The sequence below is a fragment of the Phytophthora ramorum genome (genome assembly GCF_020800215.1).
Source record: "Phytophthora ramorum isolate Pr-102 chromosome Unknown Phyram_PR-102_s0002, whole genome shotgun sequence".
Taxonomy (NCBI): domain Eukaryota; phylum Oomycota; class Peronosporomycetes; order Peronosporales; family Peronosporaceae; genus Phytophthora; species Phytophthora ramorum.
In genome coordinates, this window is record NW_027150648.1 from 992453 (window position 1) to 1009563 (window position 17111).

A 17111-nucleotide genomic window follows, 5' to 3' on the forward strand; every position below is an offset into this window, starting at 1 on the left:
TGTTCTCAACGACGCGTGGTCGGTGTAGATCGCGAAGGTCTGCTCGCCGAGGAGATATACGCGGAACTTGATGAGGGCGTACCGCATGGCCAGCAGCTCCTTATCATGGACCGGATAATTCCGCTCTGCCGGCTTCAGCTGGCGCGACTGGTAACTGATGACCCGCTCGCGCCCTTCGTCATCGAACTGCATCAAGGCGCAGCCGATCGCGAAGTCGCTCGCGTCGCACACGACATGGAAGGGCTTCGAGTGGTCTGGAAGCATGAGTACGGGCGCGGTGGACAAGCTCGTCTTCACCGCGTCAAAAGCCGACTGGTGCTCAGGACGCCACGACCACGCGGCATCTGCCTTCAGAAGCTGCGACAACGGACGGATCATTGCCGCGAAGTTCTTCGAGTATACGTCGCGAGACCAAGCCACTGCCGGAGCTGCTTCTGATCCTGAGGAGCGGGCCAAGCGCAGATGGCTTCGATCTTCTCCGGGTCAGCACGGACACCTTCCGTGCTGACGTAGCTCCCGAGCACTGGGATCTCGGGAGCGCAGAAGATGCACTTCTTCAAGTTGGCATACAGCTTGTTCTCCCTCATCACTTCGAACACCTGCCTCAGGTGTTGAAGGTGCATCTCGACGTCCGTCATGCCGCCCGCGGCACGGCTGTGAATGAAGATGTCGTCGAAGTAGCTGGGCGCAAAGTCGCGGAACGGCCGGAGCAGATTTGACACCATGCGATTGAAGGTGGCAGGGGCGTTCTTGAGCCCCTGCGGCATCACGAGCCATTCCCAGAGCATTCCACTGGGCGTGCTGACGGCAGTCAACGGCACGTCGGCTTCGCGCATCAAGATCTGGTAGAAGCCATCCATCAGGTCGATGGCGCTGAACTTGGTGCTGCCGGACATGGTGTCGAGCACCATGTCTTTCCTCGGAATCGGCGTCTGCGCCGGGATGGTGGCGTCGTTGAGCTTGTTGAAGGCGTGGACGATCCGCCATCCGCCGGTGGCTTTCTTCACGCAGAACGTCGGGCTGGAATGCGGGGACAGACTCTCGCGGACGTGGCCGGCTTGCCGGCGACCTTCGAAGAAAGCGTCGATCGCTTCGACTTGATCTCGGGGAAGCGGCCACTGCCGCGTCACACAGTACTTCGCGCCTGGCACGAGGTCGATCTCGTGCCGAACGCCACGATCGGGTGGAAGGGCGGCTGGAACCTTGTCCGGAAAGATGTCGCTGAACTCGCGTACAAGAGGAGCGACTGGGTTGCCGGCAGCCTCTAGAGCCGGCAACGACTGGGCAGCGTATCGTGCTGCGCGGGCGTTCTTTGGCTCAGCACCTTTCGGACGTGTGCGAGCGTCGGACGTTGAGTCCGATGCGTGGGTCTCGACGGCTGCGATGGATGCGGCGTCTTCGGCGACGATCATGCACACTTGTTCGATCTCGCCCTTCTTCAAGTCGCGAAGGAAATGTTTCCACGAGAGGCCAGGCAGTCGAGTGATCTCGGCAGCGTCGCATGGAGGACGTGCGACCTCGACGTTGCACGCACGCGGAGGTTCGTCCGCGTCATTCCCCACCAGGACTGAGATCATCTCGGTCTCAGCTTCGACTGGATCCCGCGACGGCGCACGAGGTCGTCGCGGTTTACGACGACCGCGACGACGAACCGGGCGTGGAGAGTCTTCCACAGCTGACAGTGAGAACCCATGCTCGATCACGTCAGCAGACTCGGGGTGCCGGAACTCGACATCGGCACCAAGACGCGGAGCCAGCTGTTCGGCCGCGTCAACTTCTTCGGGGAGCTCTCGCTCGACCACCCGCGGGAATCCATGCTCGACCGCAAGTGGGAGGCCACGCTCAACCACATCATCACTCGGACGTGGGAACCCATGCTCGACCACGTCATCTTCTTCTTCGGGGGAGAGCCACTGCTCATCCGGACGTGGGAAACCATGCTCGACCACGTCATCATCGTCTTCATCCGAGAACCACTGCTCATCGGGACGTGGGAACCCATGCTCGACCACATCGGACGCGTCCTGAGACTCCTGCTCAGGACCGGCGCAGGTTGCGTTTTCGCATACTGCACATGAAGGGCCATCGCTCGCTTCGGGTGCAGCATGGGCCATGGATTCGGGGTCCATGACTGTAACATGCGGCCATTGGTTTGGCGTTCCGCACAGGAACGCTTCGACGGCATTCACGTCGATATCGCGGGGGCGGACTGTACCAGCGAGCCAATCGATGGCAGGCTGGTGGCGAGCGAGCCACGGGATTCCGAAGACGCAGTCGAAGGAGCCACTCAGCTCGATCACCAAGAACTCCTCCGAGCCGCGGAACCCGTCAAACTCGTACGCGAAGGTGGCAGATCGCCGTGGCGTACGCCGCGGCTTCCCGTCAGCATACTTTACGATCATCTCACCGCCGCTCTCGCGGATGCTCATGTCCGCCGGCAATGCCGACAAACTCGCGGCGCGAACGAAGTTGTTCGTCGCGCCGGAATCCAGCAGGGCGCGTATTGGGCGCTGTGCACCTTCAACGTGGAGACTGAGTACGATCAGTCTCGAGTCGCTGCCAGATGTGGTGGCTGATAGGCGTGCGTGAAGCACGGGAGGGCTAGGAGGAGGTTCTGCCACCAGAGAACCATCGCTCCGTACACACCCAGTAGGGCGCCCCGCACCTACTGGTCGTCGCCGTTTTTTGGAGCGGCGACGTCGTTCGCAGTCGTAGCGTTCGCCGCCATGGGCGACGGAGCACGACACACCGCCGCGCGATGGCCAGGTTTGCCACATCGAAAACACTTCATAGGACGCGACCCCCGAGTGGAGGATTGGCGTGAAGGCGACGTCGGCTCCCGACGTCCGCGATAGGACTGGATAGCATCCACCTCCATGGGTTCGGGCTCTGGGTCAGGGACAAGAGGCCGTGAGACATCGAAAGCTTGCGATGCCGACACACTATAGTCTTCACGCAAAGCGACAGTGAAGGCTTCCTCCAGCGTCGATGGCGTCTTGCGGGTCAAGTAGAAGCGCTGGTAGCCAGCATTCATACCGGAGACAAAGACGTGGACTTGTGTGGCCATGTCGACTGGCTGCGTCGTGATACACGAGGCGAGATGGCGCGCGCGTTGAATGTACTCGAGCATGGTCAGACGTCCCTGCTTTAGCGAAAGGAATGCCGACCGTTGAACGCTTTCATCTTGGGGCGGCTCGAACGCGAGTCGCAGGTCAGCCTGCATAGCTGCCATCGTCGGGAAGCAGGAGGCGTCGGCCACGAGTCGGCCGAGCGCCCACTCCTTCGCCTTCCCGGACAACTTGGAAAGCAGGAAGCGCGTGCGCGCGAGCTCGGTAGACAATTGCCGAGCTTCGATCGCTATGTCCACCTCGCAGAACCAGCGGTTCAGGTGAAGGCGGGTCTTGCCTTCGCCGCTGTATGTGGAGACATCGAGCTTGACGATGTCGGTCTTGTTCTTGGACGGCGTGGGAGTCGTCGCACGCCGACGTAGATCAGCGAGCTCACGCGTTAAGAACTCTTGAGCACACAAGCGTTGTTCGTGTTCCGTTCCAGTCGTCAGGAGCGTCTTGACGACCGTGTCGCCTGACACCGCTGCCAGGCGGTGGAGTGCTTCCCACTCCATCAGCGTCAGGTGCGGGAAGTTCTCGTGCTCCAACGACATACTCGAGATGTCGTTCATCTTGATCTTGGGCGTTGAACGGACGACGAAGTGCTACCAGGTGTAACGGGCTAACAGAACCCGTTACCGACGTATACTGTAGTTGCGAGGAAGTAGGTAAAATGAACTCTAATTGATTGATGTGGACATGCAGTGTCGAGACTCGAGACCGTCCCAACCAACGGTTGTACGCTCGACTCTGATTGGCCACCGCGCACACGCGGTGGCACCCGTATGACAGAGGCCTGTCACAGCTTGAAGCTGAGTGACATTCCTGTTGACAAGCTTCGCAGTACCGACGCCTACATGACCTACGTCCGCTATGTAAATATCTTTGACGATAATGCTATGCGAGCAGTGGAGGCCAGGCGCAAGACGCCCCCTCTAGTGAGTACTAATTTTGATAGCGAGGCGTCCAAGCTGGAGATGTTCGAGAGAGCGTGGATTTGGGGAGTGACTGGAAGATCAAACGATTACGTTGTAACGGCGCTGGGAATGAGGGGGGTATCAGGAGAGGTGCTGATAAATCACGCAAACTCCCGATACTACGTGAAATATGCGAGGACAAAATTGAATCTAATGGGATAGATGAATCATCATCACACTGGTCAAAGTTCAGGTTAACTTAACTGTAAGTTATCCTCGACTTATTGCATTATTTTAGATACTTGGAAGTAAAAGTTTGTGAGTAGCTTTTGGTTTGATGGCCATTTCCGGGTCAAGCGGTTATGTAACATTTCGGCACTGCACCACAACCGCCTTCATTTTAAAACAGCCCTGCCGACTTCCTTCAGTTTACGTTGTCATGAGTGTTGATATGAGCACTCTCAAACATTTAAGCAAAGGGCTGGTGGAATATTTTTATCGAGCGCACCAAGACAGTAAGTGCATCTTCAGCAGGAGGACATCTGGAAATTATGAAAGGGCTGCATGCCGACCACCGGAATTTGGGATTACTGGTACCGAGGTGGCATGGAAATGTGTGGCGCGATCTGGAAGTACGACGTTGAAGTGATCGAGTGGCTGAAGGTAAATGCTCAATCTGACCGAGAATACGCGGCAAAATTGCTGTTGGGGGCTGCTGCACAAGGAGATCAACGTCTTGTTGAGTGGATACAGGATGCATCGGGTTGCAGCTGATGGAGACAAGAGGACGGCCCAGCACAAGTACCATTGGGGAGTGGTACAGTGGATACTCATGCATTGTGAGCTGGAAGATCGGTCTGCTAATTTTGATCGTGCTGTTGCTGCAGTCTTTTTCATGAAACCACTTCAACATTTTCAAATCTCCATTGGACAGCATTCTCAAACGCAGTGGCCTTTGTCGTTCTGTAAACTGTCATGATCAGCTGCAACCCCTGTCCCGGTACGGTCGCCTACCACTTCCTCTTCAACAGCCCATTCCAGGAACCACAGACGCTGCACATTTGCAGCAATGGACGGCGCTGCTGAAAGTGGTTTATTTAGCTGGAGTCGCTTGGTTGAGTGGGAATAGAAATGAGGGATGCACATCTGCAACCATGGATTTGGCCGCTTCTACAGCAGAGGCCAGTTAGAAATCGTGGAATGTTTGCATGCGAATCGAGCTGAAGGATGCAGTACGGTAGCAATGGACACTACTGCAGGCAGGGGTCACCTTGAGGCTGTGAAGTTTTTGTATTCCAAGTGCACAAAATGATGTTCTACTCGCGCCATGGAAGTGCTTGCAGTGAGTGCCGGGTATCTGGACGGATCCACAGACATCGAGCCGAGGGTTGCAGTCCTGTAGTAATAAAAGATGCTGTGTCCCGAGGAAACTTTGACATTGTGCTGCATCTGTCTGTATGCAGAGAGAGGTGTAGAATATCGATCCCCCAGCATGTATTTTGTCGGCTGCTCGAGTAGGAATCATGGAATGGCTACTGCGGTACTGCAAGCATCAACTGGATGACTGCGAGTTTCTGGCTGATAGCTCATTGACTGAGGGAAAAGGAGTTTCGTTTTGTAAGCCATAATAATTCGTTGGTATGCTCGAAATGGGGAGACCAAAGCAAAAGGTACAAAGGCAGCCAATAGTGCTGGCATCAGCATCATAATCAGATATGCATGAAGAGCAAAGGTGTTCTGGTCGTACATCGCTACTCTATCATCTCCATTGGTCATTCATAAACTTGTTGGAGATATCATCTTCCTGCAAGTCATATTTTGTTTCGCTAGCGCGCGACTTGGCCTTTGGAACGTGAGTTTCACACGGGGAGCTAAAGGGTGATCGGTACAATATGATGGAACTTGCAGAGCTGCAGACACGAGGTCGGCATCTCTTGAACAAGACATTTCTTCTGACACAAGACCCCACAAGTTGCTAGAGCAAAACTGACTTTCATTCGTGAAATAATACCAAAGCCTGGCTACGATAGCATGTCAAGGATATCTTCTTCTTCCGAGTCCATCGGTTCATCCACTTGTGGAATTGAACGAGGCGGCTTCACCGGTTCAGGTGTCGGCTTGGGCGGAGGGCTTACCTTCTTCTTCACTGTAGCAGCCCTTTTTGTTCGTGAACTGCCAGCAGACACAACTGGTTCTGACTTCACATCCTGACTGCTGCTACCTCGCTGCACAGCTTCATCCGCTTCCGCTTCGTTCTTGATAATATCATCCATACTCGACAGCAGGTCCTCCGCGGAGCTGATCTGCACCGAGCTCGAGCGTAGAGCTGGCACCTGGCTGTAGGCACTAATAGCGTCTTTCTTCGTGCGCTTCCTTTCGCTCTCGTTATCGTCCTCCCCCTCCGTCACCGTGCTCTCATCGTCACTCTCCTTACTGGACCCGTCACTCATATCTTCATCATCTTCTTCTTTCTCCACCTTCTTGAGCTTCGCGCCTGGTTTTTTCCTCGCTCTCTTCCCCGCCGGGACTTTCCTCTTCGCATCCGATTGCATATCATAGGCCGCCACCTCCTGAGCCCTCTCCATCTCATTCTGCAGTCTCTTAATCTCATCTTTCTTGGCGTTCAGCACGGCACAAAACCCTTCAAACAACGTATCCTCCGTCTTCTGCTTGTGCGTCAACGCCGTGTCCAGCAACGCCTCCTTCTGCTTCAACAGCGTATCCAGCTGCGCGACTTTCCCCTCTGTATCTCTTAGTTTCTCCCCATTTTCTCTCTGCTGCTGCGCCACAAGATGCAGCAACTCCCTCCACTTGTCCTCGTCGTCTGACCTCTGGAAATTAATACGCGAGAACTTCATAGCGAACCCTGCGCGCTCCATGAGCGTCAACGTCCGTGTCTCTCTCGACCACCGGAGCTCGAAGCGAGGTGCCTCATCCTTCGCTAAAGGACTGAGCGCTGTCTCGATTGCATCGACATATTCAACGCCCGAGCAGTCAAGCGCTCGCGGTTTGTGACTGGGAGCGACTTGGGTCTCCAACAGCGTCGAGGCGTCCAGAAGCTGCAGCTGCAGCACCTCGTTCTGCCGCTTGGGCGACGAGACGCGACTGCAGAGGACGAAGAGCGACAGGGACGAAGAAGCACTGGCGTCCGCATCCACCGCAGCAGCTTCTGACAGAGACATATAAGATTGTGAAGTGAGGAGGTTGATGGGTTAAACAAACTGAAATGTGGTGTCGCTGTCAATCACCCCATTGTTGGGTGATTGACTCTTTAGTTCCACAACAGAGGCGCTCGTTTCGGTAATAAGGCATCCACTCGCCCAGAATTGTGGTATCGATCCCAAAGGAGCTAAGGCTCTCATCGAGATATTTCTTCAAAGTTGTGAGATGTTGGATTATTTGTTAGATCAACCAGTTTTCGAAATCTCAAGCTCGAAGTCGGTGACCGTGATATTATGAATGTACCACCTTTCATGCTCCAGAATTTGCTAACGGTAACTTGCTATCTTTGATTGTGTCGTGCTGAAGTTCAATGAAACATCCCCTAAAGGGATGTTTAAGAGAGCAATCACCTTTGCGGATTTATTAAATCGGTACTGGAGCGCGGCAATTTTCAAACTCAAAAAGACTGCTTGCTCTACCGATAGGCTTGTCGAAATAGACCTGACGTAGAATATGAGCAGCGAACCGAAAAATGTTGGACAGTACGGGATCATCCAGCGCGCCAATGCGAAATATAGACTCACAGTCCTCGCGTTTCCGTTTGTTAATGAAACTCTCTGGGGAAGAAGTGCACTCAGAAGTGCGGTCTTAGCTTCTGTCTTTAGCCACAAAGGACTTCTTCGGGATGATCCGAATTCAGGATAGCAGTAAAACCCTCCATGTCCTCGATGGTGGCAGTGACAATGGAAGTGAGTGCCAAAGACTCCAGCGACGAGTTTTCACGGGCTCAAAAGGAATAAGCAAGTCCCTTCCACGTGTCTTCACTGTTTCCACCACCAAGGCTGGAATTTCTATTCGCATACATCGAAATATTCTTGGTTATCTTATTGTTCACGACAGCGGAACACATTGCCTCATAATCATGGGCTCGGAGGCTGGTTGTCAAAGTTCATATCAACGGCTCCGATTTGGAGTGATGGTGAATGTTCACCTGCTGTTTCATCAAAGTATAACTTTCTGGATCCGCGTTCACGTAGGCGTTGAGCACTTGAGACAACCATGCATTGTCGGGCATCAACTCAATGACCATATCGGCTACTGAGGGAGGCACCGCCGCGTCGCCGTGGTCTAAAATTATTGGCTCCATCACATATGTGCATCGCAATGATCCAAGCTCGACGTCTTTGACCTTCGCATTCCGCTGATAAACTCCCCATTCCTCCCTTACCGCATTTTCAGCATTTCAAACATCTTGCAACGCTATAATCCTCCTGAAGCGTCCGAAGTAAATCCAATTACCATTCGCACGGGAATCTTTGTATCCACTCCAGGCTTGTGTGGCTGCAAGTTCTTGTCCAGTGTCGCAATTTTCTTCAAAGTGCTGAGATATTCTTCAGTCGGATTTTCCCTTGGATTCACGCCAAACCAGCGGATGAGGTCCGCTCTGACGTTTTTGGGAAAGCTGAACTTGGTCGCTCCTTTCAGCATGAACAGCTGAAATATAACAGGAACGTCTTCATCAAATACTTCCTCATCTTCCACCTAGAATGCCGTTTTTCATCCAGCAACAGAAGTCTTTTGGCATAGAGCAACTCAACTTGCACTTCGTGTGCAAATAGTAGATATGGCGCTGGAGAAGAGAATGAAGTAAAACTGAAGATAACCAAAACAGGAAGCTAACTACAAACAATACTAATGAACATGGCTACCTGAACTGCTTACATGTACTTTACTCTGCTCCTCAACTCTCTAGTACTGATGCTCCATCATATTGGAACGTCAGTCAAAAAAAACCATGCTTCATCGTCTCTGGCGGTATGGAGGTACACTTCACGTAAAACACGGGCGCTGCAAACGCAAAAATGCTGGATAGCACGTGTTGGTCTAGCTGAAAACGTACTGGTGGCGCTCGCGATGGTCCACTTCTCTGTTTCTTGCGTGCAACTGCAATGGAGTGACAAGATAAAAACACGCTCAGGAACGCGATTTTTCTGTCCGTGGAGGGCGAGCGCCCGATTAGTTGGCTCGAGGTGGTGCATTTGGAACGTGCCAGCTAGATCTGTCGAGTAATTTACCAGCGTGACGCCGTCCAGATACTCCAATGTTGGTTTACTTACAGTATTTAGAGAAAGCGATTCAAAGCATTTTCGGAGTGTGGGCGACGAGAGGAACGTTGGGTACTGTCAAATACATGTGCTCCAACCCGATGCATCCTGTATCCATTCAACAAGACGTTGATCTCCTTGTGCAGCAGCCCCCAACAGCAATTTTGCCGCGTATTCTCGGTCAAGCTGAGCATTTACCTTCAGCCACTCGATCACTTCAACGTCGTACTTCCAGATCGCGCCACAAATTTCCATGCCACCTCGGTACCAGTAATCCCAAATTCCGGTCGGCATGCAGCCCTTTCATAATTTCCAGATGTCCTCCTGCTGAAGATGCACTTACTGTCTTGGTGCGCTCGATAAAAATATTCCACCAGCCCTTTGCTTAAATGTTTGAGAGTGCTCATATCACCTTGTGCAGAAGCCGCATCGTTCAAAATGGGCCGTTGTAGCTTGTGTCACGACTCGGAGGTTCTCGAGCGCGCAGAAACTGCAATGGCCGACACGAGGCGCAGAGTGTGTATAGGTTTCCACTTCAGCGAGAAGACGTCCAGAAACTCGTCGATAGCGCGTGTCATATGGCCCAGATCTCTTATTTCGGGACGTCAAACACTCATGACAACGTGACCTGAAGGAAGTCGGCAGGGCTGTTTTAAAATGAAGGCGGTTGTGGTGCACTATGCCGAAATGTTACATAACCGCTTGACCCGGAAATGGCCATCAAACCAAAAGCTACTCGCAAACTTTTACTTCGAAGTATCTAAAACAATGCTCGGCGTTGCAATAAGTCGAGGATAACTTACAGTTAAGTTAACCTTTTCGCGACGCCCTTGGATAAAGTATACTATACAAGGTCAAGATACTCCGATCTAAAAGGGCACAAAATTCGCCCTTTAAGGTTTTCACGGTACTCGCGTGAGGCTTGAGTGCTGTTCACTATCCTCCCGGATGCGGGATAGAGAAAGCCGGACGGTCTAAAAGGGTACAAAATTCGCCCTTTAAGGTTTTCATGGTAGTTTCCAAAGACGCAGCGGATTGGCTCATTTTTTTTTCTTGCGGCGACTAGACGAATTCGACGATCATTGGTTGAAATGCAACGAAATTTACGCGGTAAGAAATCGCAGCCTTCGTAAAATACCATACCAGTCTCGTCTCCGCGCGATGACGCGGTTGAAGCTGCGTACACGTCACTACGATGACGACGCAAGCTAGTTGCCCTGGATTAGCGAGGCAGGCAGCCTGCCACAGGCTAGCCGCGGTCTGTGCGGGAGCACAATATACAGTCGTATGGACGTCTAGTGCAGTGGGGAAAGGTAGTTTAGCAGAGGAATAGATAGACCAGAGAGTTGAGTTTACAAGGCTGGTTAGCAGAGATGAGCGCTGAACTGCTGTGCGCTTGGCTATTATGAATTGTGAGTTTTACTGATTTGGTCTTCCATATATGCATCTGATTGGTAAATCCTATGCCTGTCTGTTCCCGCTCTATCCATAAGCACCAATGGGAGTAAATATCTCTGTCTCACTATGCCGTTGACCGATTTACTCATCCAAAGAGACCCTGGGGTGAATTTTAGTTTTTGGCGCGAACCTATAAAATGATCACCTTCCCAAACCGATTGGTATCAATTAGAGTAATGAATAAATTATGTCTGGCATCATAACTCTATTAATTTATGCCTTGAGACATAAAACCCATGACGCTCGCAGGCCACACAACCGATTTTTCTCCCTCGCGGGGATGCCGAAGCGCGACCGCGATGAAGCGCGAAAAATCATAGAGAAGCGTCCACGTCGACGGGTGCGCCACCTAGCGAGCGCAGCAAGCGATCTGGGCGGTGTCGTCGCATTCAATGACGTGTGGACATGGCTCAAGAAGTCTGGCTGGTATTCTAAACCGCCTCCCAGACGTAGTCTGGACCTGCGCTATCGCTACGTTCGACCGGGTGGTGATGCAGACGGTCAAGAAGGCGTCGATTACCTTCTTGGCGAGGCCGCTGTTCTTCGGTATGTTGCCGCCCTCACAAGTACGAGTCTTGCTTGTGTGAACGTGCGCGGCGGTGGTGCTAACGACGCATGAGGGGTTGTTATGTCATCAGGGGGCAGAAACGACAACGGCAGCAACGAGCTTGCCGAATCCAGGTCAAGAGTGGACGAAGATCGAGGAGGGCGCGAGCGCGGGCGAGGCAGTGATGGCCGCGATGGCGGCCATGGCGTGGCACCGGGTGCGTATCCGATTGATTCAAGAGTAGTGACTGCAGCTGATGATATTTGTGCGTGGTGGTGCGTAGCAGCAACAGGCAGTAACAAAGACGGCAGCGGTAATCTGCCGGCATCCAGGCCAAGTGTGGATGGAGCTCAAAACAAACGCGGACAGTGGTGGTGGCAGCGACGGCGGACATGGCATTGTTGGTGGCGACGGCGGACGTGGTGTTGTTGCTCGCGCTCGTGGACATGTTGGTGGCGACGACGGACGTGACATGGCAGGCAGTGACGGCGGCCGTGGCAGTGGTGGCCGCGTCGGCGGACGTGGCAGTGATGAAGGACGTGGCGATGGAATGGGTGCGTAGTTGTCTTGTTGCCGTCTGCTGTTTAAGCATTCATCATGTATGTATTAATATGGATATTTGTATACTTGTTGTAGTATCAAGCGCTGTTCCTGGGACGCCACAAGCCACAACTCGGGGGCAAACGCCCTACTCGTTACATCTGACCCAGCCAGCGAGGACACCTCCGATAATGCTGCAGGAGGTATACATGAATAAGTTGGTGGCATTCACTCCGGAGCGCGAGACCTGGATGAAGTCCAAGCTCTACCGCCCTATCGGACCGGCATACATTGTGGGACGTGTTTGCCGACGTCCGATGCGAGGAAAGTTTGCGTCACTGTTTGAGATCCACTGGCTGGATGCTCAGTTCCAGAACGCTGTGGAACATGTGAGTGTCGGATGTGTTCAATCTGGAGCTGAAGGAGCTTACCCGGTTGAAGGACAACCCCGACCGGCAAGGGATAGTAACGGGTGACGCCGACGATGACATTGACGTGGATGATGACGACAATTTGCAAGTGGTGGAAGAATACAGAGAATTTGATCCGGGTGTTTTGCTTCCTGCCAATATGGAAGAAGTCGAAGCGAATCGAAATCTGCGATTTGAGCCCAACGGAGAAGTTGACGCGCCGACTGACCTCTACCAGCTTGCCGACGGCTCAACGAAAACGACCCTTCTACCACAGTATAAACACCTGTTTGAACACTCGGCCACCTCCAGCTTTTTTGCGTACCTGCCTCTGTACTTCTGGCGCCAAGTGCTGTTCGAGACGAACAAGTATGCTATTGTGCACGACATCAAATTTGGAGCACCATTCACACTCGCGGAGCTGATGGCGTTTCTAGGCATCATGTTTTATATGGCCTTGAACGACAAAGGTGACTATGCGAACTACTGGGGCCAACAACCAGAAGACCTGATATTTGGTGGGAACTCCGTCTCGCTGGATAGCGTGATGTCTCTAAGTCGCTTCAAACTTCTGCGGTGCTGCCTGAGTTTCAATGCTGTACCGACCACACTGGATCGTGACGCTGCTGCTCGTATCCGACCTCTACTAAACTTGCTGAAAGTGACTGGTGGTCTCTATGTCAAGGTTGGACGTAATGTGGCTTTGGACGAAGCCAGTATAGCGTGTCGGGCTCGACAAGAAAGGCACATGCTTGTATTCAATCCCATGAAGCCAACGGGTAAATACAATTTTCGGTTCTATGTTGCCTGCTGCTCATCTACCTGGATCGCTCTAAACTACAAGCTACATTGCAGTAGGTGTGATGTTGGCGACCGGCTCGATGGCGTAGTTGTACAGGAAGAAGCACTGTCGCTGCGAGTAGAATTTGACAAGGTGTCTAAGATTCGACAGCACGTGTTGGAGGTCGTGAGGCCATTTTTCGGCACTAACCGCATCATCAACATGGACAATTACTACACTTCGGTCCAACTGCTTCAAGAGCTGAAGCTCAAAGGTCTTTACGGTCGAGGAACCATCAAATCTAACAGCAAGCACTTCCCTCGTCACACGATCCTGGATGATTCTAAATGTACGCGCGGCGACCTCCTCCAGGCCATCTCCCATGATTATAGCATGATCGCTGCGTCGTGGTGCGACGGCGACATCGTCAACATGGTGTCGAATGCCGACCCATCTACGATTACACCTGTTACAAGAATGGTGGGCAATTCGTCACAAGAATTTGCTGCTCCGACATGCATAGGTCAGTACAACCAGAAATGCAAGGGGTGGACAGGTTGGACCAGATCCGAGGCAGATTTTCCATTGCAGATGGTTACTCCTTCAAGAAGTGGCATAAAAACCTTGCCTCAGCAATGATAGATATTGCTCGATCAAATGCGTATTTGACGCGGCGGCTAGCAGGAGTCGGTCCTCCTGCGCGTGATCCACATCGCGAATATGTCATGGATTTGGCGTGTCAGCTCATGAATGGCAAGTGGATTGAAGCTCCCAGCGAGGGTCGTATGGTGTACGGAAGTAGTTCACTAAACGAGGCCGTGGATGTTGAAGGCGTTGCGCCGACACTAGTGTCGATCCCCAGTGCAAACGTTCCCGTCCAGCGATGCACTGCCGTTGCCTCGAAGAAAATTCACAGCAAGAAGAGCCGGAAGCGACGCAGATGTGTTGTGTGCGGCTGGGAGGATCGCTACCCGACAGAGGTAACAACATACTGCCTTACTCACAGTGTGTCCTTGTGTCAAGAAGTAAACGAGAAGCACCCACCGAGCTGGATGTGTCCACAGCAATCTTGGACATGTTGGGATAAATTTCACAGGTTTTATTTGCTCCAAGATCTGTTCACCGTGAAAGGTAACATTCGCAGGGGCTCGTCTCTAGCTCAAGCTAAAAGCACCGCTGCTGAAAGTAATCCTACCAAGCGCAACCTACCTGAACCAAGCCCAAAGCCAGACGTTGTGCGTCAAATTATCTTATAGCTTCTGTCGTCGGTGGGTGAGCTGCTGAAGCTGGCGCGATGCTGGCCAGGTTGTGCTTCTGCTGCTGCTGGATGGGGTGGTTCTGCCACCGCTGCTAGCGGTGACGGTCGGGGTGATGGTGTGAACATGCTGTCGGCCAAGCTATTGGTGTTCGTGCAGACGCGTTCCTCGCAGTGCTCAAGAAGTTTGTAGTATTGGTGGTTTTATCACTATATTTTGTTGAAAATATAGATCGGGGTCAAATTAGACTTCCAGCTGCATTCAACCATCCGTTCGTCGGCTAGCTTCCAGCGGAGACAGAATGGTTCCGAACATCTACCACTGTGTCGCGGACAGAAGCGAGCAGTCGCAACAATAATTCGTGCGTTTGGCATGGCGCTAAGTTCTTGGGCTACAAACAGCTTTGCTGATTCTTCGAAAAGAAAGTAATTCGCGTAGATAATTGTAGCATCACAAGTTGGACTTCGTACAGATAGTGCCACGTCTCGTACGTCTGTAGCCTTCATGACCACCTTCCGCAGAAGTGGGAATGAATCAGCATGTCTTTGAATGTGCTGTTCTCCGAGAGTACACAAATCAGAGCGAACTTCGACCCCAACACATTTGCTGATGCAGGTAGTAAGAGCAACTTGAGCTAGTACATTGCCAATACCAGCGCCCACATCAAGAAAGATGTCATGCGTGTTCAATGGCCCCAGATCCGTGATCATGGCAGCAACCCCGGATGGCAGCAACTCCCCCGCATTGTTTTGCGTTCTACCAGTGTCCTGGCGAATGTCTCCCGCAGTAATATTGCTAAATATCGAGGCCAGGACTCGTATTGCGTCATGCAGCAGGAGCAACGAAAAACATGACGTTGCTGGCAATCGGGGCGGAGCCTGAAGTCCAGCACTACACTGACCGACTGCGTTTCCAACGCATTACCAGGTCTCTTCACCACTGTGCACGCCGACAGCTCCAACGCGCAAATCAACTGCTCCATCGCCGGAGTGATCGACGAATCCGACGCGCCGCCCAACTGCTCCATCACTGCACTGCTCGACGGCTTCATCACCGCAGCCGACCGCTTCGTCACTGCGCCCATCTGTCGCCTCACCATGATGGCTCCACCTTCCGCCTCACTGCTACGCTTCCTGACGACCCCACGTGCCGGGCATCTGCAGACGACAGCAAACACCGCTCTGGCGCTGATTCACCGAAAAAGCAGCGCGGAAAGTCCTTGACGAACTTACCATACGTCCGCTTGAGAGATGCGAGGCGCAGCCGAAGCTTGGCAGCTGTCCGCTTAGACTTGGTCATGCGACGCACCACGTAAGCCCATGTGATCCGAATGCCTTCCTTCTCAAACTCGTAGGCGATCTGAACAAGTTGTTTGTCTTCCCAATCGAGAAAGCTGGTGCGCATGGCTGAGGTAGTGCGTGTGTCTTAATTTAACTATAGCTCCACTGCAACTGAATGGTGCATGTGTATAGCTGTTTGTAAGGACTGGCGCTGAGGGGAGGGTTGAATCGGTAAGATAAAAAAAATGATGGGGGATCCTCAGTTTATGAACGCAAATGGGTGACATCGCACGTATTTTAAAGAGCCAGACCAAGGCATGCGCTTGCACCCTCTGCTGTGATTGGTAGTAACAAAATACGTGAGTACGTCAGACCTCAAAAAGCTAAAAGGGCACAAAATGCGCCCCTGGACACGTCTCATTCGCACCATGTTTTGCAAAAACCCTTAAAGGGCGAAAAAAGTATCCTTTTAGCGCGAAAGGGTTAACCTGAACTTTGACCAGTGTGATGATTCATCTATCCCTTTAGATACGTCATTTCCAATGATGTTTTCATATATATGTAATAATCCGAAGTTTTGCGTGGTGTAGCACCTCCTCTTCTGATACCTCCTTCATTCCCAGCGCCGTTAAAACGTAATCGTCGGATCTTTTAGTCACTCCCAAATCCACGCTCTCTCGAACATCTCCAGCTTGGACGCCTCACTATCAAAATTAGTACTACTGAGGGGGCGTCTTGCGCTTGGCCTTCACTGCTCGCATAGCATTATCGTCAAAGATATTCACATAGCGGACGTAGATCATGTAGTCGTCGGTACTGCGAAGCTTGTCAACAGGAATGTCACTCAGCTTCAAGCGCTCCCAGGCACCAAGCGTGGTAAGCTTCTCGTTTCGGTACCACTTGCCGAGTTTGAAGTTCAGATAGGTACGGTAGTTCGGATGCGCTTTAAGCGCTGCTCCTGACAAGGCCTTCATTCCGAGCTCGCTTTTGACAAAGTCGTCGTGATTTGCCTCTCCAGCGCCACAATTTGAGTTTCACAGGCTTGGAAATTTTTGTCCACAAATTCACGCCGCTCTCCTCGGAGTCGCCGTCTTCGACGTTTGTTGTTTGTTCCACACGCAGCGATCTTCCTCCCCGACGATTGAGTGGCAGAGTGAGAGTGTCAGTCGAAGTCACCGCTGACGCCTTGATCGGTAGGCTTCTACGACTCCAGCAAAATCGCTACAGGCGAAGAGGGCAACGTTTGTCACTGATCACCTCAAGTGATCGATCCGAAGTGCGAGCACTTGCCAGCGCAGCGTTGGTACTAGCGAGCAAGAGCGCCAAGGCCACAAGAAGCAGATAGATTGGCCGCATGGTCAGTTAGCGAGTTCGTCTTCCCTGAAGTCCCGTGAGAGGTTGTTAGCGAGTTGTGGACTGAGCATGTGAGCTGGAGGCCACCAATAGGAGTCCCATTGGGACAGCAGGTGGGATTTGTGCGGGCTGCACATCAACGATGTGTAGCCTTGGGAGAAAGAGCGTTTATTAAGAGAAAGAGCGTCTATTATT

At 52.5% G+C, this 17111-nt stretch overlaps 2 protein-coding genes across 2 annotated transcripts; both read right to left on the bottom strand.

Moving 5' to 3' along the window:
* Window positions 1–6045: 6045 nt before the first annotated feature.
* On the bottom strand, window positions 6046–7206 carry KRP23_1764 (uncharacterized protein; the record flags this gene model as incomplete). The annotated part of the gene is made up of 1 exon (XM_067886418.1): window positions 6046–7206. One exon carries the CDS (start codon window positions 7204–7206, stop codon window positions 6046–6048), a length of 1161 nt encoding a protein of 386 aa, XP_067749097.1.
* Window positions 7207–16282: 9076 nt separating this feature from the next.
* On the bottom strand, window positions 16283–16537 carry KRP23_1765 (RxLR effector protein Avr1; the record flags this gene model as incomplete). The annotated part of the gene is made up of 1 exon (XM_067886419.1): window positions 16283–16537. The coding sequence occupies one exon, from the start codon at window positions 16535–16537 to the stop codon at window positions 16283–16285; it is 255 nt and encodes an 84-aa protein (XP_067749098.1).
* Between the last annotated feature and the right edge of the window lie 574 nt (window positions 16538–17111).